A 27,123-nucleotide genomic window follows, 5' to 3' on the forward strand; every position below is an offset into this window, starting at 1 on the left:
ATGATGTGAGAAAGTTTCAGAAAGATGGTTCCCATAGCAACTATTATGCAAGTGGGCCCAGGGATTAGCATTTCTGGGAGGAAGCAACAGAAAATGGATACCCCCCCTTTAGGATCTGCCACTAACTTTGAAGTGACACAGACTGGCCCACAGTGGGAGACAGAATGCTGAGCTTGGTGGACCATTGGTCTGACCCAGTGTGGTACTTCTAATGCTCTTAAGAGACATTAACCGGATTGTGTCCGGTTGTGGACATACTGTGGATAGGGCAGAGGCACCAAAATGGTGCGAGGTCTGCACTAAAAGCCCTGTGAGATGAGACCCAGGGATCAAAAGATGTAAATATAAGAAAAGAGAGATGGGGGGGGGTGTGTGTGTGTGTGTGTGTGTGTGCAATTTGATAGGAGTATCTCAAAGTTGTACGTAATGCACAAGCAATTCAAAATTTTCCAGTGAATAAATGTTCTTGGATAAGATGCGACTGTGAATTACTTTGGCCAAACTGGTGATTTATAAGTTAACTCCAAGGTTGGTTAGACCAAGGGCTGGATTGATCTCTGATGTGACCTTCCATCCGTTCTGCAACCTTTCTTTTCCAGCAGGAGGGAGAGATGAATTGATTGCATCAGAAGTGGCAGGGGAAGCTAGCGTGGAAGGTGTGGTGCAGGTACCTCTAGGCAGGTTTTTAACTGTGCCAACTGGGAGATCAAGCCTTGGGTAGATTTTGGTCTTTTTTTCTACCATATTCATTATGCTCCTGTGTTACACAAGGCCGGAGATAGACACAGAAGGGGAAAATCCTTCTACATTATTTTATTAAATTTATAATCTACCTGTGATATTACATCTAAATGCAGAAAAAACAAGTCCTACTACTACTATTATTAATTATTTATATAGCGCTACCAGACGCACACAGCGTTGCACAGATTCACAAAGAAGAAGAAAACAGTCCCTGCTCGAAAGAGCTTACAATCTAAACAGCCAAGACAGACAAACAGGATATCATGGATACAGTTAAGAGAAACGGTTACTCTGCTGGCTGTGTTGGTGGGCAGAGGGAGTACAGGACAATCTAGCCATTGTGACATCACTGATGAGGTTGGCTGTTATTGGTGGAATGAGGCATTATGACATCACAATCTCAGCTCTGCTTCCCAAAGACAAACAGGATGTCATGGATACATTTAAGGAGAACGGTTAATCAGCAGGCTGGGGTGGAGGGCAGAGGAGTAGTGTTAAGGATTGAAGGCTATATCAAAAAGGTGGGTTTTCAGTCTGCTTTTAAACAAGGGTAGGGGTTTGACAGACAAACTCGGGTAATTTATTCCAGGCATAGGGGTCAGCTAGATGAAAGGAACAAAGTCTGGAATTGGCAATGGAGGAGAATGAGAAAACCTAAATAACATCCATTAAAGGCACATTGAAAAATATACAATTTCAATGTTTCATTTATGAAACTGCAGAAAGCTTGCTTCACATAGTACATTCCACTAGTATGCGTTAGCTATTGAAATCACTCCGGAACATTTCGTAAGCTTATGAGCAACTAAACTGCAGGTATCACAAACAAATTTTTTTCACTAGAACGTAAAGACTTATTTTGCTCATACCTATCAACCAAATAATTTATTTCCATTCTTACCTCTCCATATAAAACATAAACATTTAAATTTGTATATGATATAGAGATTGACACGGTGACAGAATTCCTCACCATCCCCGTCCCTGCGGATAACCGTGGGAAACCATTCCGTGCCATTCTTTAGTGTCTATATCAACCTCAGCCCATCTACACCAGCATTCTTCAATACAAGGCTTGAAGGTCAGTGGTTGAGTCCATTCATACTATGATTCTTCCTTTCTCCTTAAAGAATGACATGGGGATGGTTTCCTGCGGTTATCCGCGGGGATGGGGATGAATTATGTCATATGATATTTTACAGGTAACTGATACAGATTTATAATTTTTGATGTGATCTGTCTTTTTTTTGGGGGGGGGGATCATTTTTATTTTTCAAAAATAAATATACAAAATATTCATATAATTATTATAAATATACAAAAGATAACTCAAACATGAAACAGACTAGTTGTATATATCACAGTTACAAAGCAGGGAAATAGTATTAATTATAAGCTAATACAACTAGTGTCTCATATCAACCAAATCCAGCAGGGCCAGTACATATAATTTCAGCTGAGAGTAACTGGACTGCTTAAAAAAAAATATGATCTGCTCATTGAACTTTCTTTAGGCTGTGTATCGGTCTTAAAAAAAAAAAAAAAAAAAGCAACTTGTGCCACTTTCAAAATTTAAGGCTGCGTAGGTGCTAATCTGTTATGACACCAAAATAATGACCTCTGAAAATAAAGGTACAAGTATCAAAGAGGAAGAATGGGTAAAGTTTCTTGCTATAATCACTATCATGGCTTCCATTTTTTTTTTTAGTTGACCTGCAATGAGAGACTCCAAGCAGTGGCATATTCCAGGCTATGTTGTGCTAGATTAAGAAAATTATGGGATAAATAAAATATTCAGCCAGTGCAAATTGTCAATCTCTCACTAGCTATATGCCCAGATATCAATGCTGGATCATGTCCAGGCATCAGCATTAAATATACAGATAGTACTCCAAGGGAAATTGTGTGCAAAAGTTTTGAAAATTCTGTAAAAAAATTTTCACTGTTTATTTATAGTGTTTTGCACAGAATTTTGCCATCCTAAGGCCTGAATTTTGTTCTATTTCCTTCTTTAAGCTCCAGCCTCCCTCCCCCTCCCCAATGGGACATTCAAATTTCTCTGCTCCATCCCCCTTTATTGTACTTCTGGAGCTGGCTTTCCCCCTCCCCTGCAGAGATCACAATGCAGGAGGAGGAGGAAGTGAATCCCTGCACATCAGGTCACCTCTTCCTTCACTGCTGTCTTATACTCATAAGAACATAAGAACAGGGTCAGATCAGTGGTTCATCTATTCCAGTTTCATGTTTCCAACAGTGGCCAAACCAGGTCACAGTACCTGGCAGAAACCCAAATAGTAGCAACATATCATGCTACCGATCCAAGGCTTCCCCCACATCTGTCTCAATATTCTGCTATGGACTTTTTCTCCAGGAACTTGTCCAAATCTTTCTTAAATCCAGCTTTGCTAGCCACTGTAACCACATCCACTGGCAACAAGTTCCAGAGCTTAACTTTTGAGTAAAAAATATTAACTCCTATTAGTTTTAAAAGTATTTCCCTACTGGTTTTAAAAGTTAAGAAGTTTAAAAGTAACTTCATTGAGTGTCCTCTAGTCTTTGTAATTTTTAATGGAGTAAAAGTATTCCCACACAATTTAATTGAGTGCTCCCTGGTTTTTGTACTTCTTGAAAGTACTTCTTGATTCACATTTACCCATTCTACACCACTCATGATTTTATAGACCTCAGCCTTCTCTTTTCCAAGCTGAAGAGCCCCAACCACTTTAGTCTTTCCTCATATGAGAAGAGTTCCATTCCCTTTATCATTTTGGTTACTCTTCTTTGAACTTTTTCTAATTCCGCTATATCTTTTTTGAGATACGGCAACCAGAACTGTGCAATGCTCAAGGTGAGGATGCACCATGGAGCGATACAGAGGCATTATAATATTCACAGTCTTATTTCTCATCCCTTTCCTAATAATTCCTAGAATCCTGTTTGCTTTTTTTGCCGCAGCCGCACAATGGGCAGAAGATTTCAGCGTAGTGTCTACAATGACACCCGGATCTTTTTCTTGGGTGCTGATTCCTAAGGTGGAGCCTACCATAATAAGGTAACTATGATTTGAATTATTCTTCCTGATGTGCATCACTTTGCATTTATCCACATAAATTTCATCCACCATTTGGATAAGGTCTGCCTGCAATTTTTTTACAGTCTGCATGTGTTTTAACAACTTTGAACAGTTTAGAGTCAACTGCAAATTTAATCACCTCACTCATCGTTCCAATTTCCAGATCATCTAGATACACTACTTTAACTGGCTTTCCTTTATCCACATGTTCACACCTTCAAAGAAACGCAGCAAATTGGGGAGGCACGACCTCCCTTGGATGAACTCATGCTGACTTTGTCCCATTAAACCTTGTTTGTCTACGTGTTCTGTAATTTTATTTTTTACAATGGTTTCAACTGTTTTTCCCTGCACTGAAGTCAGGCTTTTACCGGTCTGTAATTTCTCGGATCACCCTTGGAACCCTTTTAAAAAATTGGCGTAACATTAGCTATTCTCTAATCTTCAGATACTACAGATGACCAGCAATTTCACGTTTGAATTTTTCAGTACCCTGTAACTTATGCCTTCTGGCCCAATGATTTATCACTCTTTAATTTGTCCATTTGGCTCTTCTTTCCGCCTTTGTTAATACATGGACTACATCTGGTCTGGGACCCCACAGTTCATATAAACAGTCTGGTCTAAGCTGGCGTAGGAGGACCCGATGTGCTGTGGTTTACTTCCTTTTGTGCTGTGCGATCTTTGCTGGGGAACGGGTGGCGAGAGATTTGATGCCGGCACTGAGCAGAGTTCTCATTTTGCAGGGCAGGAGAATTCAGCACAAATTCTGTGCTCCCCCAGGAGTAAAGTATGTACAGCCAATCAGCACTTAATTGGATAAGTGCCAATATTTAGCTCTTAACTTGTTAATTCCACCCCCCCCTTTACAAAACTGCACTAGCGTATTTAGCGTTGATCGCTGCGGTAACAGCTCCGATGCTGATAAGAATTCTATGTGCATTGGAGCTGTTGCTGCCAAGGCCAATGCTAAAATCCATGCTACGGTTTTATAAAAGGGGGGTAAATTAACCCAGTCAAAGATCATACCAACATGAGCTTTCCAAGAATGACCAGAATGCATAATTAGATGTCATACTTATAGATATTAAAATTTATCTTCATATCTATGTAAAATTATTTCCTTTTGTCTTTTCTTTATATACAGTAATTGTATTATATTGGCAACAAGTAAAATTATCATGCCAATAAAGTTATCTGAATCAGAATATATATATATGATTAGAAAAGAAGGGACTCCCTAGATTTTTTCATCTAACTTTGCTATTTAACAGCATAATTTAAACTGACTTGGGCAATTTGTACCAAAATAAACATCAAGTAATTCTTTGCATAATTGACTCCCAGAATGGACTACCGGTACTTAGGGCCTGTTGTACAAAGTTTCAAGTTTCAAGTTTATTAAAATTTTTGATTAATCGCTTAATCTTACTTCAAAGCGATGAACATACATAAAAAGAAACAATTAAAATTACAATATTAAAAAGTAATACATTAATTTAAACATGAACATTAAAATAAACTAGACTATATACAAACTTAACAAAACAAGAGTAAAGAGGAAAAGGGGATTTGAACTACAAATTATTATAGAAAAGGAGGTCAGGCAAAAACACAGGGTTGGGAATTAAAATGAATAGTCAAATACAACATAATTAATGAATTCAAGATTAAGACTTATTGATCGAAAGCGTCTTTGCAAAGCCGCACTAGCAGATGCTGCGCGATAATGCCCCGAAGTCCATAGAGATTTAAAGGGCTTTGGGGCTGTTGCTGCGCGGCAGCCACTAGCGTGGCTTTGTAAAACAGGCGGTTACACTTTCAGGACCTCAGTGTGATGTCTTTGTTTACACTAATTGTAAAAATGGAGTTTACTGAAGAAAGTAGTCATTGAGTTTCTGTGAGAAATTAAACATTACAGTGCAAAAAGAATTATTGCTGAATTTCTGACAAAGAAGCTTAAATAAGCTTCTGAAAAAGATTAAACTGATAGGGTTAGGCAGCAAGAAAATTTTCAAGTCACTTTTTTCTGTATCTTTTTTATTCTGGAACAAATATTATTATGAGTGGACATTATCATCCAGATTCTTTAAATATCATGCAAAATTGTATGCTATTCTGAGATGCATGTGCAACTAAATTGGCTAACAAGCTAATTAGCGCCAATAATTGGGTGCTAACAATTATTGGCACTAATTGTTAACAATTTGAATTTGTACGTACATCTTGATAAGTGCTACTCTATAAAGACCTGCGTGCAAATTCATGCGACTCAAAAGGGGACGTGGTCATGGCAGAGGTGTGGGCAGAAAAGAACAGGGGAAACAAAACCACAGAATTCAAAAGAGCAAAACCAAAGTGGAATTGTTCAAACAAAATGGTGCACCAAGAAATTGTCTTTCAACTCATCTGTTAAATACCAAATATCTTTATTCATCCAAGGTTCCGTAAGTTCATACACTGACTTAATGACTCGACATGTTCATGTTTCGGCCTACCCGGCTTGCATCAGGAGTCTTGGGAGTCTTTAGATGTGCAATGAAATGAACGGGGTGATGTGCCCACCAATCTAAACATTCCTTCTGTGCAGGTCTCTGGAAACGCTGCAAGGCCGCGACGTTTTGCAGCGTTTCCAGAGACCTGCACAGAAGCAACGTTTAGATTGGTGGGCACATCATCCTGTTTATTTCATTGCACATCCAAAGACTCCCAAGACTCCTGATGCAGGCCGGGTAGTCAGTGTATGAACTTATGGAACCTTGGATGAATAAAGATATTTGGTATTTAACAGATGAGTTGAAAGACAATTTCTTGGTGCACAGAGGTGTGGGCAGGTCAGGACAATTCATTAAAGATGCACGCAGTATTAGTGAGTACCGGGGATGCATACATAACTTACACGTCAAGATTTACACCAGGTTTCAGTTAGTGTAACTCTTCTTGCCCAAAGTTTGGCATGGAAATCGGCTCTAAGTGCTATTCTTTGATTGGCACACAACTCGGCGCATGGATTTTTTTTTTGTACCATTTACTGAATTTAGTCTTATGTACAAAGAGGGCACAATGTAATTAAAAAGCACTGTTCTCTACAATTTAGCTAAAGTTGAGCACCAGAATGATATGTTCTGAGTGTAAATTGTATATTAGCAATTGCATGCACAAGTGCCATTATAAAATACTATTACAAGTCCACAGTTGAGTGCTAAAATTTAGGTGCAAGCTGGTGTAAATACTTGCGCCTAATTGTAAGTAGTTAGGCACATAACTGAAATTATTATATAAGCTGTGTATGTATACGCTAAGTACACCCCCGATCTGCCCATGCCTCCCAGGCCCATGCTCCCTTGCGGTTGCACGCTATGGAAATTTCACACATTTTGTAGAATGCTAATTAACACCAATTATTGCCAACAATTGATTAAGGCCAAGTAACCCTTAATTATTCAATTAAAAATAAAAATATAGAAAGATAAAGACCATATGGCCTATGCTATATAGTCTGCCTATCCATGCCATTTACTGTCCCTTCCTGTGCCTTAGAGATGCAACATACTTATCCCAAGCTTTCAAAAATTCAAATACATTTTTTATCTCTACCACCTCCAACAGAAGATCATTCCACGCATTCACAACCCTTTCCGTGAAAAAGTATTTTCTGAGGTTACTTCTTAGGGCCTCTTCTATTAAACTGTGCTAGCAGTTTTTAGCGCAGAGAGCTGCGCTGAATGGCCCGCGCTGCTCCCGATGCTCATAGGAACTCTATGAGCGTCGGGAGCAGCACGGGCCATTCAGCGCGGCTCTCTGCGCCTAAAACTGCTAGCACAGTTTAATAGAAGAGGGGGATAGTCTTTCGCCTTTCCCCTTCATCCTATGCCCCATCATTCCTTTCAATTGAAAAACTTGCATCATGCACATTTATTCCACATAGGTATCTTTCCTCCAAAGTATACATATTGAGATCTTTACGTCTGTCCCCATATGCCTTATAATGAAGACCACTGACAATTTTGGTAGCCATCCTTTGGACTGACTACCCTGTTTATATCTTTATGAAAGTACAGTCTCCAGAATTATACACAATATTCTAAATGAGTCTTACACAGGGGCATCATCTTGTTTTTCCTACTGGCCATTCCTCTTCCTATGTATCCAAAGCATCCTTCTAGCTTTCACCAACACCTTTTGTACCTGTTTGGCCACCTTAAGATCATCACATACAGTCTTACTGAAGTCCTGCTCCTCTTTCATGCATATAAGTTCATTACCCCCTAAACCAGTGTTTCTCAACACACATTGCGCATATCCCCAGGGGTATGTGAGATATGCCCATGATGTATGCACTGCACCGCCAGGAATATTTTGGCATTTCTCCCTTCCCCTTTTGAGCTAGCTGCAGTCAAGATTCTAGCAAGGGAGGGAGGCACCTGGTATCACCGTGCTTCCCTGCCACATCCACCCTCCTTGTACTACTTCGCTGCACCCCCCCCCCCCATTATCTCTTCAAAACTTGGCCAGTAGCGAGTAGCATCTCCTAGCTGCTGCTTGCGCCGGCCTTGGTTCTCACTGTGAAGTCACTTCCTAGTCCCATGACCAGGAAGTAACACCAGAAGGAGAGCCAGAGGAGAGGGGAGAGGGCTGGAGAAACAGGGAGGAAGGGAGGGCTGGAGAAACATTATGGAAAGGAGAGATGGCTAGAAAAAAGATCATGAAATAGGGTTTTGTTGGATGGGAGGACAGAGACAAACAGCAGGAAAGGAGATTGGAAGGAGAGAGCAGTGGCATAGCAAGTGAGGTTGGTGTCTGGCATTGCCACACCATGTGTCCCTCCCCCAATGCGCGTTGTGCATCCATCCCTGTGTACTGGGGGGGGGGGGGGGTGCGGAGAGGATGAGAGGTGTCAGTACCTCTGTGAAAATGACATCTAGGGCCCTCTGCTCCAGTTTCTCCTTGCTATGCCACTGGGAGAGAGAGAAAGGTGCACCCATGGAGGAGGTACAGGGTTGGAAGGAGAGAGAGAGAGAGAGAGAGAGAGAGAGAGAGAGAGAGAGAGAGAAAGGCTATTATAGCTTATGGAGAAAATGGGGGGGGGGGGTGCAAAAAGTGAAATTTGAAGATTTCTGCAGCCAGAGTCAAGGCCCCCACGTCTAAAACCCCTTTCCCTGTGTGTGTGTTTCAGGAGAGTCTCCACAGGCCATTTTTGATGCAATTTTGTTGGCAGTGGCCATCTTGGATTTTAAATGATCTTTTTTTTCTAAAACCTCCATCTAACTCAAACCCCCTCAGTTTTACTTAAAATTGATAAGGATGGACCCCTCAAGCCTTCCAACCTCTGTATCATGCCAAGTTTGCACTGGCTGGCTGGCCAAAGAGCATCCATGTCCTGTGTGTAGCAAAGCATGTGGGGCGGGAGCATTGGGCTCAGCCTCTTCTGCGTCCTTCAGGGTTGGGGATCCACAGGAGGCATGATCCCAAGGGAAGAGACTTTACAGAGCCCTCTGAAGGTACATTAACTAAGTGCAGATGCATTTTTGCCATGGAGCTCAGGAGGACCTGCAGGGGTTCCCTGCCAGGGTCCTCGAGACCCCCAGTGCAAAGCTTCACCCCAGATTTTGTGAGCCTTATGTGGGATGCTGAGGGTCCTCGGTGTCTGTGTTAAGTGCAATGGAGGCGGTGACACACGGGTTCTTCCCTCAACATGCGCCATGACCAGATGAAGACAGAACTGGACCAGGATGCTCAATCTAACATAGACTGGGAAGATGGAAAGTTCGGTTCCATTCTATCATTGTCCCAGGATACAGTTTCTCTGGCATGAGTACAGCTGTCAAGAAGTGGTAGTGGTCTTGGACCAGAGGAAAGACTCCCCCCAGTTCAAAGCCTCTGCGCTCTCAGGCATTATATCTACCTCGTTGTGAGAATTGAAACTGGAAGTTCCTCCAGCCCCCTTGTCGCAGTGCTCAATTATGAACAACCAGGTTCCTCTGATCTCATTTCGAACAAGCCTATAGTTTTATTTTGCTGTAACAACCCAGCTACTGTATTTATATATGATTTAATAGAGTGGGTTGGATATTAATCTACATAAATCACTGGTTTCTAATAATACATTCAAATCAGACATAGATGTATGTTTTGAAAATGCCCCTCAATGAGAGCCTTAGCTGCATTTGCAGTTAAACAGACGAGAGATCTAAAGCTTGGGAGGAGTGGCTCCATGCTCAAGCAAAGCTTTATTCATAGTACTGCTCAGAATCCAAAGGGCACTTGCTTAAGGCAGAGTTTTCAGCTACTGCAAGGAGAAAAGCTGACCACAGAAACTTGGTAGGAGGACTTTCCAAACCCAGTTAGACAGATATGTTTTTCCAGGGCTTAAACCAGGTATCAGAAAGCCTAGAAATAGACATGATATCTGTATCTGGGGAAAGTGCAGCTGAGCCAGAACTTGATGTGCATATGAGTGATGTTGAATGTGCTTTTGTAAACTCTCAAGTAAGTGGAGAAATGCAGTGGGAGCCAGGGAATGAAATATAAGTATGTTTGTGTTTATGTGAGTGCTGTGTTATTAGGAATTAACCTAATATATTTCCAGACCAGTCTCAGTAACATGAGAGAACTGCACAGTAGGAGGGAGGGGGAAGGGAACTGTTAACTCTTTCCTTCATAGTTTTCACAGTTACCATTAGCAGTGCTACTGCTAATGCTTGGAAAAGTCAAATCTACATTTAATTCAAAGCTCATTACAGGGGTTTTGTCTATATAGGAGGGTCAAAATCTTGGGAGGTTTACCCCTTTCCCACTGAGTCAACAAATAGCATTGAGGCTCAGTGGATATTTGAATTATAGGTGCTAGGTAAGTGATTAAAGTACACAGCACAGATGATGAGAGAAAGAGAGAGAGAGTAATTAGCAAAACACAGAAAATGCCTTGCAAATCTAGATAGTGGCATTTACCTTTGGAGAAAGGGTACTGCTGCTGTTATATGTAATTTTACATTTTTTATGTGAGTGTTGTAACTCGCCCTGGATAAGGGCAGGGTATAAATAAATAAAACAAACTAAAAAGGAAGGAAGATAAAACCATACAATAGTCCAGGACAGGGAACAGCCTTCAACTTCAAGAAGCTGAATTTGAAAGCTTACTATGAACTGTTTGATTCATTCAATTTTCTATACTGTTCTCCCAAGGGAGCCCAGAACGGTTTACATGAATTTATTCAGGTACTCAAGCATTTTTCCCTGTCTGTCCTGGTGGGCTCACAATCTTTTTAATGTACCTGGAGCAATGGGGGGATTAAGTGACTTGCCCAGCGTCACAAGGAGCAGCGTGGGTTTGAACCAGTGGTCTCAAACTCAAACCCTTTGCAGGGCCACATTTTGGATTTTTAGGTACTTGGAGGGCCGCAGAAAAAATAGTTACTGAATTATTAAAGAAATGCCAATTTTCCGTGAGGTAAAACTCTTTATAGTTTATAAATCTTTCCTTTTGGCTAAGTCTTAATAATAATATTGTCATTTATAGCTAAAGAGACATATGATCAAGAAACTGTTTTATTTTACTTTTGTGATTATGATAAATATACCGAGGGCCTCAAAATAGTACCTAGCGGGCTGCGAGTTTGAGACCACTGGTTTGAACCCACAACACCAGGGTGCTGAAGCTGTAGCTTTAACCACTGTGCCACACACAGCTTATGTGGATTAAGTTTGGCAAGAAGCCACAGTATTCAAAAGGACCCAAGATTTGTGGGGACTGTATTCAGCTGCTATATTTTGGTGGAATCCAGAAGGAAAGTGTGCCATGTGACTGTGTGTTATAAACCGTGATATTTTGAAGCAGCTTTCCATTCACTTGTGGAAAAGACATTCTTGTTTGATTTTGAAGTTTATAATTTTGGAACAGTTTGATGCAAGGTGAAGACACCTGTTTGGACTTTATTTTTTCTGCAGTACCATGAGTGAGGGGAAATAAAGTTCATATTTTTGCATGTGTGTTTTTTCTTTTGAGTCAGCAATCATACTTTGGTCACTCCAGTAATAAACATAAGAACATAAGAACTGCCATCTCCGGATCAGACCCATGGTCCATCGAGTCCGGCGATCCGCACACGCGGAGGCCCAGTCAGGTATACACCTGATGTAGTTTTACCACCCATATCCCTCTATGCCTCTCATAAGGAGATGTGCATCTAATTTGCCTTTGAATCCTAGCACAGTGGATTCCTTAATAACCTCCTGTGGAAGAGCATTCCAGGCGTTCACCACTCGCTGCGTAAAGCAGAACCTCCTGACATTTGTCCTGGACTTGTCCCCCCTTAGCTTTAAACCATGTCCTCTTGTCCGTGTCACGTTGGACAGTGTAAATAATTTGTTTTTCTGCTCTATTTTATCGATGTCTTTCAATATTTTGAACGTCTCTATCATGTCCCCTCGCAGCCTCCTCTTCTCAAGGGAGAACAGTCCTAGTTTCTTGAGTCGTTCCTCATATTCCAAGTTCTCCATACCTCTTATTAGCTTCGTTGCTCGTCTCTGCACCCTCTCCAGCAGTTTTATATCCCTCTTTAGTTTGGGAGACCAATGTTGGACACAGTATTCCAAGTGTGGTCTGACCATTGCTCTATAAAGCGGCATTATGACTTTCTCCGATCTGCTCATGATTCCTTTCTTTATCATTCCTAACATTCTGTTCGCTTTCTTTGCCGCTGCCGCGCATTGTGCCGACGGCTTCAGGGTCCTATCTATCAGTACACCCAGGTCCCTTTCTTGTTCGCTCTTACCAAGAGTTGCTCCTGACATTCTATACTCGTGTTCCTTATTCTTACTGCCTAAATGCATTACTTTGCATTTCTCCACGTTGAACTTCATCTGCCATTGCTCTGCCCATTTCTCTAACTGATACAAGTCGCTCTGGAGTTCTTCGCTATCTTTCTGCGTTCTCAGCGTTAATGTGCTCAGCTGGTGCAGTGCTGAGGATTAAGATCCAGCAACCTTTTGGGTAATTCTCTGAATCCTCAAATTAAAAACTTAGATAAAGAACTTAAAGACCAGAAAGAAGTTATTAAGAATTTGAAAGAAGATATAGAAATATTGAAATCTGATACCCAAGAAGATAAGAAGGACATAAAAATGATAAAAAGTAATCATGACTTATTGGTAAAAGATAACTTGATAATGAGGAGAAAATTGGAAGTACTTGAAAACAACTCCCGGATTAATAATTTACGTTTAATTAATTTTCCAAAGGTCTCATCAATTTCCCCAAGAGACATGATAAAGCGTTACTTTCTGGAAATACTTAAAATTCCTGAGAACTCATTACCACCATTGACAAGAGTGTATTATTTACCTATAAAGACTCAGGATGTTCAGAAGAAAGATGTAATTGGAAAACCCCAGGAAAGCTCTCTGGATGTTTCTGCTTTATTAGAACAGTCGGATAGAGAGGTGGCTATTTCAGCCACTCTCTTACTGACTGTAGCTCTGGCTCCAGATAAAGACTGGATCCTCAAACTTTTCTTTAAAAATAGAACCAGAGACTTCCTGGGTTTCCATATTCAAATTTTTCCGGATGAGAAGGGAATTTCTAATGTTGAAACCTGGTGTGACCCAGATTGGGGGTTTATTTTTCCTTAGATATCCTTGTAAATGTGTAGTAAGGTATCATACTTTGAAATATGTGTTTTTTGAACCAGCTCATTTGATAGTCTTCCTCTCTACAAAGCGCCTTGGGAATGGAGAAAAATCAGCGTCCAAGGAATAATTAGCTCCTTTTCAGTATCAGATAATGTGATTTCATTTGGCTGTTATTTTGTACCTTTAAATCACTCCGTTTCTTAAGTCTTGGATCCTAATTTTGAGGACTAGTGTGTGATTAAGTTGAGAATTATTTTTTTGGGATAGAAAGTAATTTTAATGTTATGTTCAATATTATGTTTTCTTAATTGCACTTTCTGTACAAGATGATATGCTTGTTAAATAATGTAAAAATTTCTAAAATAAAATAATTAAAAAAAAGATCCAGCAACCTGCTGTCCTTACCACAATGTATAAATAAAGAAAACACAGGAGAAATTACCTTCTCAGGATAAAAGCACAAACAAAAAGTAGTGAAGATGACCAATAGTGCTGAATACTTTAATTCTTCAATTGAAAGACTCAACACGTACGTGTTTTGGCCCTAAGGCCTGCATAAGGAGCCTCAAGTTCTTGAATGATAAAGATTTAACAGTCCAACAAACAAAAGATCAAACCACTGTTTCTTGAATGGGAACAATCAAGCTTGATGAAATCATTTGTATATGTGTAGCAATCTCAGGTCTCGCTTTCTAGAAAAGCTCTCAGTCATTCTCAGCTGCTTTGGTAGTTTATTCCATTCTATAGGACCAGGTCTTGCTGGCAAACTGGACACAGCAGCAGTTCTGAAGCACTGCCTGTGGCCCCCCTCCTTGCTTTTCTTCTGCCACAGTCTGCCCAAGAGGAAACAGGAAGTTGCACTCAAGAAACAGTGATTTGATGTTTTGTTTGCTGGACTGTTAAATCTTTATCATTCAAGAACTTGAGACTCCTGATGCAGGTTTTAGGGCCGTAACACGTACGTGTCGAGTCATTCAATAGATGGATTAAAGTATTCAACACTATTGTCGCCTTCACTACTTCCTGTTTGTGCCTTTGTAAAATTGTCATAAATAGGTGTCTTTCTTGCTATTCCACAGAGGCGGCTTTGTGAAAAACTACCTTCAGTGAGGCCAGTTTCCAAAATTGTTACCAGGCTTTTTGAAAATCTCTCACTGATAATCTCTGTGCTGATAATTTAATTAATTTGACTGTCAGCATCTATTAGTTTGTCTTTCACTGCAGTTGTTGTTTGCTGCTCCCTGGACATTGGTGCCCTAGCAACTTGCCTAGCCTATCTAATGGTTAACCAGAAGCTGCTGGTCATGGATCTCTTATGGCTGAACGCCACTTAAGCCAAACCTGTCAGTGCACCTTATGCCTGACCTTCATCATCTGCTGCAGTAATTGCATTGAGGACTCAGAACCCTGGCCCCCCCCCCCCCCCGGCCCCTTGCATATCTATGCTATTTCTGTTCTGAAACAACTTTGACAGTTTTTCCCTTTCAACACATAGACCTGTGTGAAGAACCTCCTCCCACCCTGTGGCACCCATATGTTAAAAGTGAGACCATTGCCCACCCTCTCAACACACTCATAGCTCTGCCATGCACCTTGCTCCTGTCCTGAAACACTCGCTGCTATTCTATCAAGCGAGGCTCCATCTTTTCTTCTGGAAATAATTCTCATTGCAAGATAATTTCCTTTTTAATAATTGCATTCTTTCCCCTGTTCTCGGGAGAATTCCTGTAAGAAGCTTCTGCTGCTTCTTGTGAAGAGCCCATGCAGGGCAGGGAGGATCCCTTACAGCTGGGAGAGAAACAACATATATCTTCATTAATACCTGGGGGAAAGGCGGCAATGTAGTCACTTTCTGTCAGTGTGAAGTTCTTCTCTCCTAAGTCTTGCCTTATTAATTATCTGCTACTGTAAATGTGCCTATGTTTCCTTTGTCCAGTTATAGTTTTTTCTGCAGTACTCAAATGCCTAGGTCTCTCCTTCAAAAGCCTCCAATTAGTGAAAGAAGTGATATCAACAACTTTTCTCTTTGACTTTGACATCAGCCTGGTTCTGTTTTTTGCTGTGTTTACTTACTGCAGAGTTGACCCAGCTAATAAAGCCCTCTGGCTGTGTCCTTCCCCAGTTGTAAAAGTTCCATCTCCTGCAGTTATCATTCAGGCTTCGGAATTTTCTTTTCCCCTAAGCTTTTATGATGTTTGGGATAAGGAAAAATAGACACAGCATGTTTTTCCTCATCTAAATTGATGCTGCAGTAATTCTGATCACAAAATCTTCCTGAAGAGATCTCTCTAGTATACAGTGAGGAGAAGGATCATGCTCAGAGGTTCCCTAATGAGAACCAGGCAAGAAAGGTGCAAGAAAAGAACTAAGATGAAGGAAGACTTACAGAAGGAATAGGCAAGCTTGTATTTTGTTTGTAACCACATGAAGATAATTCTGGAAGGTTGCCATTGAGTAGCATCTGGAATGGGCTCTGTTGGCGATCCTGCATAGCCCCTTGGATGGAGAGTGGGAAGTTGCAGTGTGCACATGGACTCCATGCCAGGGATCATGTGGATATGAGCCTGTGTTGGCTTGTGGGGCTGTAGGAGCACATTCCTCTGCGTGTTTACATGGCCCTTTCAGTGGGGGCGGATGCACACCTGCTCTATCCTGTTCTTCTCACATGTTAGCCGTGGGGGGTGAAGAGGAAGATTCAGTGCACAGAGGAACTCTGCTGTAGTTTTGACATCTTATGTGCAAAGTCATTTTTTTACTGAGCTGAGAAAGAGGAATGTGGATTGGTGATTTGTGAGCAGAATGTAAACTGGTAATTGCTGGTATGGAAGCAGTAGATGAGTGTACTGAACTTTCTGCTCAAAGTGTCCCCACCTGAAACCCCTCCATCACTTTCCCCCCAGATTATGACTGAGCATTTCTATGACAAGATCCACAAAATTAACCTTGACTTCTCAACCAAGCCATCTCCACCTCTCCTTCCCCCTGCCCACTCTATCCTTCCCTCGGCCCTTACCACTCTTTCTTAAAATCAATGAAGAGGAAACTGCACATTTTCTCTCCTCCTCCAAACTCACTACCTGCTCCTCTGACTCAATTCCCACCCATACTTCTGTTCTGTATTCACGGAAGAAAACCTGGAGAAGGACCACAATTGGCTGGCAAAGTTACACATGAGAAGGAAGTGGATACCATACTGTTCACAGAAGAAAGTGTTTATGAACAACTTGAAAAATTAAAGGTGGACAAAGCAATGGGACCGGATGGGATCTATCCCAGGATACTGAATGAGCTCAGAGAGGGAAATCTCTTTACTTTAAAATTACTGAGCTTTGGAATAACTTTCCTGTCCCGCTGCATAATTTGGGCTCTTTCTAATTACAGTATTTCAAAAACATCTGAAAACGTGGCTATTTTAAAAAATGTAAATTCTTCTGCTCTCTATATAATCACTAATTCTTATTATATTTTCCTTTCTTCAAAACTCTTATAAACCTTGCCAAGCTCTATCCTTATAGAGAAGATATAAGCTTAAGGTTTAGTTTCGTTTAGGTTCTGGCAGGCCCTCTTAAATATCTGTTCAATAAATCCTTGGAGATGGAAGAGGTTCCATGGGATTGGAGAAGAGCAGAAGTGGTCCCTCTTCACAAAAGTGATCGCAGAGATGAAACAGGAAACTACAGGCCAGTAAGCCTCACTTCTATTATTGGAAAAATAATGGAAGCGTTGCTGAAGGAAAGGATTGTGAATTTCCTAGAATCTAATGGATTACATGATCTGAAGCAACTTGGGTTTAAGTTTAAGTTTATTAGGTTTTATGTACCGCCTATCAAGATTATCTAAGCAATTTTACAATCAGGTACTCAAGCATTTTTCCCTCTCTGTCTCGGTGGGCTCACAATCTATCTAATGTACTTGAGGCTATGGAGGACTGAGTGACTTGCCCAGGGTCACAAGGAGCAGTGTGGGGTTTGAATCCACAATCCCAGGGTGCTGAGGCTGTAGCTCCAACCACTGTGCCACACACTAAAGGTAAATCGCGCCAAACAAATCTGATTGAATTCTTTGACTGGGCAACCAGAGAATTGGATAGAGGATCTACACTAGATGTAATTTACTTAGATTTCAGCAAAGCCTTTGACACAGTTCCTCATAGGAGGCTACTGAATAAGCTTGACAGACTGAATTTAGGACCCAAAGTTGTGAACTGGATTAGAAACTGGTTAACAGACAGACGTCAGAGGCTGGTGGCTAATGGAATTTGCTTGAATTTGCTCGAAGGAATTTGCTCGAAGGAAGGAAGTAGTGGAGTGCCTCAGGGATCGGTGCTGGGGCTAATTCTGTTCAATATGTTTGTGAGTGAGATTGCCGAAGGGTTAGAAGGTAAGATTTGCCCTTTTGCAGATGAAACCAAGATTTGTAACAGATTGGACACCCCGGAGGGAGTGGAAAACATGAAAAAGGATTTGCATTAAGAAGAAGGAAGATTGCATTATACTTATGTTACAACACCCTATGGCTTTTTCTTTTTCTTCATATTGTGTTTGTATTTATTGTTTGTTTGTGATGTATTCTTTCTTTAAAATTTCAATAAAATATTTATGGAGAGGAAAAAGCATTTGCAAAAGTTAGAAGAATGTTCTAAGATCTGGCAACTAAAATTCAATGCAAAGAAGTGCAGAGTGATACATTGCTGGGAGGTGTGAGGCTAATATGCACTGAAGGGGAGTGAGACCTTAGAGATTAAAACAGTCAGAGACTCATTTAAGCACAACTTGGAACAAAGTGTTGACTTGGAACACCATACAGAAGACAGCAAAACTGGCATCCCAGCAGATAGAGGAATTCCAACCTACCACCCCAAGCACAATCTCAGATGTACTGATCAGACTATCAAAAAAACTATGCTCCTAGATGTCTGCCCATCACACCTGCCTATGTGCCAACCACATTCGTCCAGTGGCTAAATAACCTCACCAATCTAGGGCAAATACCCCAAATCCTTATCCACTGTTGCCCTGACACCTATCCCCAAGGCAGCAAGAACGGATTGTACCAAATCTGAACACTTTAGTAGTGAGAATCCCTTGGCTTGCAAAACTGCTCCAGTTCTGTGTCAACACCCAGTTAGCAGAATATTTATGTAGTGTGGAAGTGCTACACCACACACCACACTGCTTCAGATCAATGCATAGCACTGAGTTGCTATTACTGGAGCTGACCTCGAAGGATAAAACATACCGAAGCAAGGGCACACAGTCTGTTCTCCTACAATTTGACATTTCGACTGCTTTCAATGCCGTGGACTATTCACTTCTGCTAGGCATAGAAGGCATGGTACTAAAGTGGTTCACAGAATTCCTCTCCACCAGAAACTATGAGGTGAGAAAGGACAACGACAGATCACAAACCTGGAAGGCTACCTGCGGTGTCCCACAAGGCACTGTCCCTCTCACTGTTAAATATATACCTAAGTGCCCTTGGCAGGAAATTCACAGATCCTCAAACCCATGTGCTCTTCTATGCAGATGACATCTTTATACTAACCCCTATTAAGGATACCTTCACCGATACCATAGCTCACATAGGACAAGTGATCAACGACATCAGTATATGGGCTACAACAAATTTCCTGAAACTGAATAAACTAAAGACCAAAGTTTTATGGTTCGGGAACTACAGCACACTATCTTACACAGACCTAGTGTTGACGACCGGCGAATCGCTTAAACTGGAACGGACCTCAAAGGTTCTGAGTGTGTTCCTCAATTCAGATCTCACCTGCACAGACCAAATAAACACATTGGTCAGGAAATTCTTCTTCAGGCTCAGACAATTGAGAGTGATCAGGTCACTGCTGAGCCAATCCAAATTCAGAATAATTGCACAGGCAGTCCTCCTTCCATACCTAGATTACTGCAACGCCTTATACATCAGTATTGTAGAATATTGTAGAATATGATTACAAAAGATTACAACTGCTGCAAAATATAGCAGCTAGACTGATTTTCCAAAAGGGCAAATATGAAAGCATTTCTCCATTCCTAAAGGAACTACATTGGCTCCCCGTGAAGAGAAGAGTACAATACAAGATAGCCTGCATGGTTCACAAAGCCATCTATGGGGAAAACTCCGCAGGACATAGCGCAGATATCAAAGCTACACACTCCTTCCTTAGTGTAAGGACACACCAGTGGTGCAAACTAGCCTTCTCCCCCCCTTCACGCATATGTAGGAAGAAACTGCATGAATCAACATTTGCGTACCAGGGACCTACCAACAACAACCATGCCAATATCACATCTTCAGAAAGAAACTTAAGAGTCACTTTTTCTCCTTGCACCTATAACAAATTCTCAGGAGCCTACCTCCTATTCTCATTCAGTGTTCATAACTTGTTCTTAATCTTGTTGTAAACTGCATTGAATCATAGCTGAAATTTGCGGTATAGAAGAAAAATATATGATAGTGTCTGAAGATCTGAAGGTGCAGATACAGTGTGACAAGGCAGAGGCTGTAGCCAGAAGGATGCTAGGCTGTATAGAGAGAGGCATAACCAGTAGAAGAAAGGAGGTGCTGGTGCCCCTGTACAGGTCATTGGTGAGACCCCACTTGGAGTATTGTGTTCAATTTTGTATTTGGCGAAGGATATAAGAAGACTTGAAGTGATTCAGTGAAGGTGACAAAGATGGTAGAAGGTTTGAGCCAAAAGATTTTCAGAGAATGGAAGACCTGAATATACATACTCCAGAGGATAGGAGGGACAGATATGATACAAACATTTAATTACTTTAAAAGGTATTAATATAGAACCAAATCTTTTCCGGAGAAAGGAAACTGGTAAAACTAGAGGACATAAATTGAGATTGCAGGGTGGTAGACTTAGGAGTAAAATTAGGAAATTCTTTTTCTCGGAGAGGGTAGTGGATGCCTGGAATGCCCTCCCAAGGGAGATGAAAACAGTGACATAATTAAAAAAAGCATGGGACAAACACAGAGGATCTCCAATCAGAAAATTAAGGGTATAATAGGAAGAACTAAGGCCGGTACTCGGCAGACTTGAACAGTTTGTGTCCTGTATATGGCTATTTGGCTTAGGAGGGGATGGGGAGGGCTTTGATGGGAACTTCAGTAATTTGGGATGATCTAGATAGGCTGGAGTGAGCTTCAACGGCAACTCCAGTAGTTGGAACCTAAGCACATTACTAGGCAGACTTCTATGGTCTATGACTCAGAAATAACAAATAAAGACAATTTAACTTAATCATAGATTTGTAATGCATGTACCTGTTGGGCAAACTGGATGGGCCATTCAGGTCTTTATCTGCTGTCAGTTACTATGTTGCTATATCTACTCAACGCTATCTCTTCTATAGTCATCCATTCTATCTGTCACATCTTCAATTTATCACTTTCCTCTGCAACTGTCCCTGATGCCTTCAAACATGCCGTAATTACACTGCTCTTCAAAAACCTTCACTGGACCCTCCCTGCCCTTTCCAACTATCGACCCATCTCCCTCCTCCCCTTCTTATCCAAGCTACTTGAATAAGAAGTTCACCGCTGCTGCCTAGACTTTGTATCATCCCTAGCCATCCTTGACCCACTCCAATCAGGTTTTTGCCCCTGAACTGTACGGAAACTGCCCTTGACAAAGTCTCCAATGACCTCTTCCTGGCCAGATCTAAAGGCCACTACTCTATCCTTATCCTTCTTGATTTAACCACTGTGTTCAACACTGTAGACTTCCTCTTTCTCCTTGACACTCTGTCCTCACTTGAATTCCAGGGCCCCGTTGTCTCCTGGCTCTCTTTCTACCTCTCACATCACACTTTTAGTGTATGCAGTGATGGATCCTCTGCTGCTTTCCCACTATCATTGGAGTACCCCGAGGCTCTGTTCTGGGACTTCTCCATCTATACTTATTCCTTTGGTGTTCTGATCTCCTCCCATAGCTTTCAATATCAGCTCTTTGCTATTGACTCCCAGATTTACCTCTCTACACCTGAAGTCTCTATGAGATCCAAGCCTAAATCTCAGCTTGCTTGTCCGACATTGCTGCCTGGTGTCCTACCTCCACTTAAAACTGAACATGGCCAAGACTGAACTACTTATCCTTCCACCCAAACCTACCTCTCCCCTCCCCTGACTCTCTATCTCAGTGGATAACTCTCTAACTGAGTGGATAATACTCTCAACTTCTCTATCTCGTTAGCTCACAACTTTGATGTCATCTTTGACTTCTCTTTCTCAGTGGCGTAATGAGAGTAAAAGGCACCTGGGACAGTGGCGTCCCTCCCCCACCCTTGTCTCCGCTCACCCACTCCTTCCCCAATCCCCCTTCCCCGTACCTCTAGTTCACCACTGCAAGTAGCAAGAACTTCAACATGCTCCTCACAACCCCGTCGTTTCTCCCACTGATGTCACTTCCTATGTGCAGAAGGAGAGGCAATGCAGTTGCGAGGAACACGTTAAAGTTGTTGCTCGAGGCGGTGGACAACTAGAGATACAAGAGAAAGGAAGGGGGGCACATGTGTGGCAAGGGGAGGCATAGGAAGAGGCAGGGGCAGAGAGGAGGAGGGGTGCGGGTGTATCCTCTAATATGGTGCCCAGGGTGAACCATCTCACGCCTCCCCCCCCTTACTACGGCACTGCTCTCTCTCCTCTGCACAAAGCCAACAGACCACCAAAATCTGCCACTTCTTTCTCTAGAACACCAAAATCCAACCCTTCCTCACTTAGCTCATTACTAAAACCCTTATCCACACCCTCATTTCCTCTCACCTAGACTATTGCAGCCTGCTTCTCTCAGGCCTACCTTGTAACCATCTCTCTCCCCTTCAATCCATTCAGAATGTTGCTGCACAACTTATATTCTTCTAGAGTCTCTACGCTCACATCACCCCTCTCCTCAAGTCACTTCACTGGCTCCCCATCCACTTCTGCATACAATTTAAACTCTTGTTGACCTACAAGTGCATTCACTCTATAGCTCCTCAATATCTCTCCTCTTGTTTCTCCCTACACTTCTCCCTGGGAACTCCATTCATTGGGCAAATCTCTCTTATCTGTACCCTTCTCCTCTACTGCCAACTCCAGACTATGTCCCTTATCTCTTGCTGCACCATATGCCTAGAACATACTGCCTGAGTCAGTATGTCAAACTCCGTCCCTGGAACTATTCATATCCAGACTAAAAGCCCACCTCTTTGAGAATGCATTTAACTCATAACCCCCTCACCCTAAGCACCTTAGAAACTACCTAAGCAGGGGCAACCCTATAATGAGGCCAACTGAGGCAGTGGCCTCAGGTAGCACTCTTGAGGGAGTGGCATCTTGCTGTGCTCTCTCTCTTCCTGGCATCTAATGCTTTCACCCTTCTCACCCCAATCAATATTTTTCCCATTCTCCCCCATCCCCATCTTTAATGTGATGATCTGGGGCAGGGGATGAAGAGATGATGCACATGGGGCGGAGGATGGAGGGTAGCAGTACTGGACATCGAGTGGGGTAGAAGATAACAGCATTGGTCATTGGGTGGGAAGGGGAGGAAAAGTGCACCATCATCAGAAGGAAGCTTGAATATAAACCGAGACCCCCATTTTGGGGCCATTTTTTTGTAATCTACATTTAGCTGCCTATAACTTATGGCACAAATAATCACAATTGGTATATTAAAGCAAATTGCAAAGGTACTTTCTCCCAGATCTTGCATCAATTAAAGCAAAAGTATAATTTTTCTTCTCTCTCTCTCTCTCTCTTTCTTTCTTTCTCTTCCTCTTCCTCCTTTAGAACATCTTCCACCATGGGGCACCCTTTTCTTTCTCAATCATCATTTGCTCTGTTTCCATACAGCTCTGTTTCTCTTCTCCTCTAGTGTCCTGAGTCTCATTTCTTAGTGTTTTTGATGCAAACCCCCTCTGGGCATTCTCAGCTTAATCCCTCATAAATTTTCTGTCCTTGTGCTCTGCAGAAATCTTACTCCCTGATCCTGGAAGCCTGGGACCTGGACAATGACACAGCCAGTGATCCAGGTAATGATGTAATCTGCCTCCATGAAATTGGTCACCTAGTCATCACTGTTTGGATGGGGTGAGGGAACATTTTTCATATTTATTAAGCTCTTGTAGCAGCAAAAATATATATATTTTTTCATCCTTGAAAATATATTTTTTCTATCAATGAGACAGGAGTAATTCTATATCTTAGCATCTCGATGTAGGCACCAAAGTGGCTCTGGGTATCAATGTCTTACAGCATCAGGATATGCCTAAGCCATTGTAGAATACTAGAGTAAATTCACTCTCGCATGCCAAAATATAGGTGCACTCACTCAAGTTGGCACACCCAAGTGTGCCATGCAATGTGCAAAACTGATTGTATTCTATAAGTTGTACATGTTGCTTGGTGAAACACCTCTAGTCCACCCATGCTTCTCCTATATGCATGCCCTCTTGCAGTTATATAAGGTATTACCTTATAGAATAGTGCCTAGGTCACATATATATGTAACTGCAAAATACTGATGCATCTAAAGCATGTAAAAGTGGCATGCACTTCTAGGCATCAGTTTATAAAATTGCTTTTCATTTGTCTGTGAGGAGAGGGATTCCCATGTTCACTGCATATTTCAAAGTGCAGTGAGGGGGGATTCCTGTGTTCTCTGAATCTGTCTAGGTGCAGAAATTCAGCAGGCAGGCCTCTGATGTCATAGCAACAGTGAAGCTATCATGCACGCTGTGTGAACTCCTCCCACTGTCAAGAGCAAAGCTCCTATTGGTTATGTCAATAAGATTCAAAATGTGACATGTAATTGCCCTCATGCCTGTATTTTCACTGGCGCCCTCTTCTGGGGAAAAAAGAGAGAGCTATCTTCCTGTACCTAACCCAGTGTGTAAGTCATTGGACCAGTCTCCTTCAAGTTTATTAGGTTTTTATATACCCCCTATCAAGGTTATCTAAGGGGTTTTTACAATCAGGTACTCAAGCATTTTTCCTTATCTGTCCCGGTGGGCTCATAATCTATCTAACATACCTGGGGCTATGGAGGACTGAGTGACTTGCCCAGGGTCACAAGGAGCAGCACAGGGTTTGAACCCAGAACCCCAGGGTGCTGAGGCTGTAGCTTCAACCACTGTGCCACACACTCCTTCTGGTACTGTGTCCCAGTTCTGATCCCCAATCACTTAACTGTTTGTGACCTTGAAGTTTATTATTTAACTCTCTGTACACCTATTTAGATAATTTTCTTCCAGCATGATAGTCACTTCCCTACCCCCTGGAGGAAATGCAAAGCTTGCTAGGAATGTATGAAAGAGCTAATGTTGAAAGAGGGAAGAATTACTGACTTCTGATGACTGTAGGTGAGGACCTCCTCATGCAACAGGTTACTCGCTCAGGGATGCTGAGCCCAGGAGAGCACTGGCAGTCCTTCCATGACAATGGCCACGGGACACTGATAGAATACAAAATTCGCGTGCGCTGTGATGAAAGCTATTATGGCCCCTCCTGCAACAAGCTCTGCCGACCCCGGGATGACTACTTTGGCCACTACAGCTGTGATATCAACGGGAACAAGGTCTGTCTGGATGGCTGGGCTGGATCTGAGTGCAAAGAAGGTATGTTGAGAGCCATCAAGGGCTGAATTTGGGCATTCAGTACAGTTACTGATTTACCCAGCTCATCCCAAACAGGCTGATCTGGTCTTAGTTTTAAGAGTTGTTCTGATTTTCCTGTTTTCAACGGGCAGGGCTAACTTAACTATTACGCAAGATTCTGTGGTTGCCTAGGGTGGCAGCTTTTGGTGAGGGGTCAACATAGAGCAGTTATAATCAATGGAGTACAAGCAACCATCAGCACATTCTATATTGGAATTTATTAGCCACCTTTACAAACTTTGCCTGAGTAAGTGGCTTTTGAAAATTTCCTTCATTCCACACATACAATAGGGGTCAATTCAGATGCTAAGAAAAAGATTTGGGTGTCCTTATAGACCAGGGGTCCCCAAAGTCCCTCCTTAAGGGCTGAATCCAGTCGGGTTTTCAGAATTTCCCCAATGAATATGCATGAGATCTATGTGCATGCACTGCTTTCAATGCATATTCATTGGGAAAATCCTGAAAACCCGACTGGATTCAGCCCTCAAAGAGGGACTTTGGGGACCCCTGTTATAGACAATATGGTGACACCTTCCACCCAATGTGCAGTGGTGGCTGAAAAAGCAAACAAGATGCTAGGAATTATTATAAAAGGGATTGTTAACAAGACTAAAAGTAACGCCTCTGTATCTCTCCATGGTGCTACCTCACCAAGAGTATTGCGTTCAGTTCTGGTTGCCCTATCTCAAAAAGCTCAGATTTAGACATCCTATCAAAAATGCCCCTCCATGTAAGTTAAGTGCACACTTATAGCACAGACAGAATCTTGGCAATTATATACATATGTGCATACATGCACATGTAAATGCCCATTCTTCTAAAGTCCCTCCTCGAGGGCCGCAATCCAGTCAGGTTTTCGGGATTTCCCCAATGAATATGCATGAGATCTATTTGCATGCACTGCTTTCATTGTATGCTAATAGATCTCATGTATATTCATTGGGGAAATCCTGAAAACCCGACTGGACTGCGGTCCTCGAGGAGGGACTTTGACACCCCTGTTCTAAACACTGATGCATGTAAATGATAGATAAATGTTACACATTACCACATAGAGGATTATTTTGAAAGTAATTTCCTCAATGTGTATTTGTTTAGTTTTATCTGCAGAAAACAGAAGCATCTCTAGGGGTGTGGTTAGAACATAGCATGGGTCAGACCCATTTATTTATTCATTCAATATTTTAGCCCGTCTTCCCATAGAAGCTCAGAACAAGTTACAAATCAGGTACTCAAGCATTTTCCCTATCTGTCCCAGCAGGCTCACAGTCTATCTAATGTACCTAGGGTACTGGAAGATTAAGTGACTTGCCCATGGTCACAGGGAGCAGTGTGGGATTTGAACCCACAACCACAGGGTGTTAAGGCTGTAGCTCTAACCACTACACCACACTTCCATGGTCCAGCTAGCCCAGTATCCCATCTTCATGGTGGCCAATCCAGGTCACAAGTACCTAGCAGAAACCCAACTAGTAGCAACATTCCAGAACCTCAAAGAATATTAAGATTCCATGCAGAATCTGAAAGAGTAGCAAGATTCCATGTGTGTCTCAATAGCAGACTATGGACCTTTCCTCCAGGAACTTGTCAAAACTGTTTTTAAAACCAGTTACGTTAACCACTAGGTTCAATTTACCAACAAATGTTTGTTTATTAAAAATGTAATATACCACTTAACTTATTAAGACCAAAGTGGTTTACAAACTACATACATTTTTTTTTTTTTAGAAATTTCATAACATTGATAGGAAAGACCTAGATACATAGAGGCCGATATTCAGCACTATTTAGCCAGCTAAGAATGGCTCCCGGCTGGTTAAATAGCATATAGCTGGCTATCCTGCGATATTCATAGGAAGATAGATGGCTATCCCCTGCTGAATATCCAGCTTAGCAGATTGGCCGGTGACATACCCGGTCATGACCAATATTCAGCGGCTAGCTGTCTAAGTTTATTGGTCAGATGGTCAGACAGAGCCTACTAAAAAGGAGTTCTATCTTGGGACATTGAGACTTAGCTGG

At 41.9% G+C, this 27,123-nt stretch overlaps 1 protein-coding gene across 4 annotated transcripts in view; it reads left to right on the top strand.

The window, feature by feature from the left end:
* The window catches only part of LOC117366157 (protein jagged-1b-like), a 134,254-nt gene that overhangs the window by 46,517 nt on the left and 60,614 nt on the right, over nt 1–27,123 (top strand). For all 4 annotated transcript variants that reach the window (XM_033957324.1, XM_033957325.1, XM_033957327.1 and 1 more), the window contains exons 3-4: nt 23,418–23,478; nt 24,808–25,062. In XM_033957324.1, the coding sequence (XP_033813215.1) occupies nt 23,418–23,478; nt 24,808–25,062 (316 nt within the window). The remainder of the gene's footprint in view (nt 1–23,417; nt 23,479–24,807; nt 25,063–27,123) is intronic.

This window comes from Geotrypetes seraphini, chromosome 8, assembly GCF_902459505.1.
Source record: "Geotrypetes seraphini chromosome 8, aGeoSer1.1, whole genome shotgun sequence".
In the NCBI taxonomy this organism is placed as follows: Eukaryota; Metazoa; Chordata; class Amphibia; order Gymnophiona; family Dermophiidae; genus Geotrypetes; species Geotrypetes seraphini.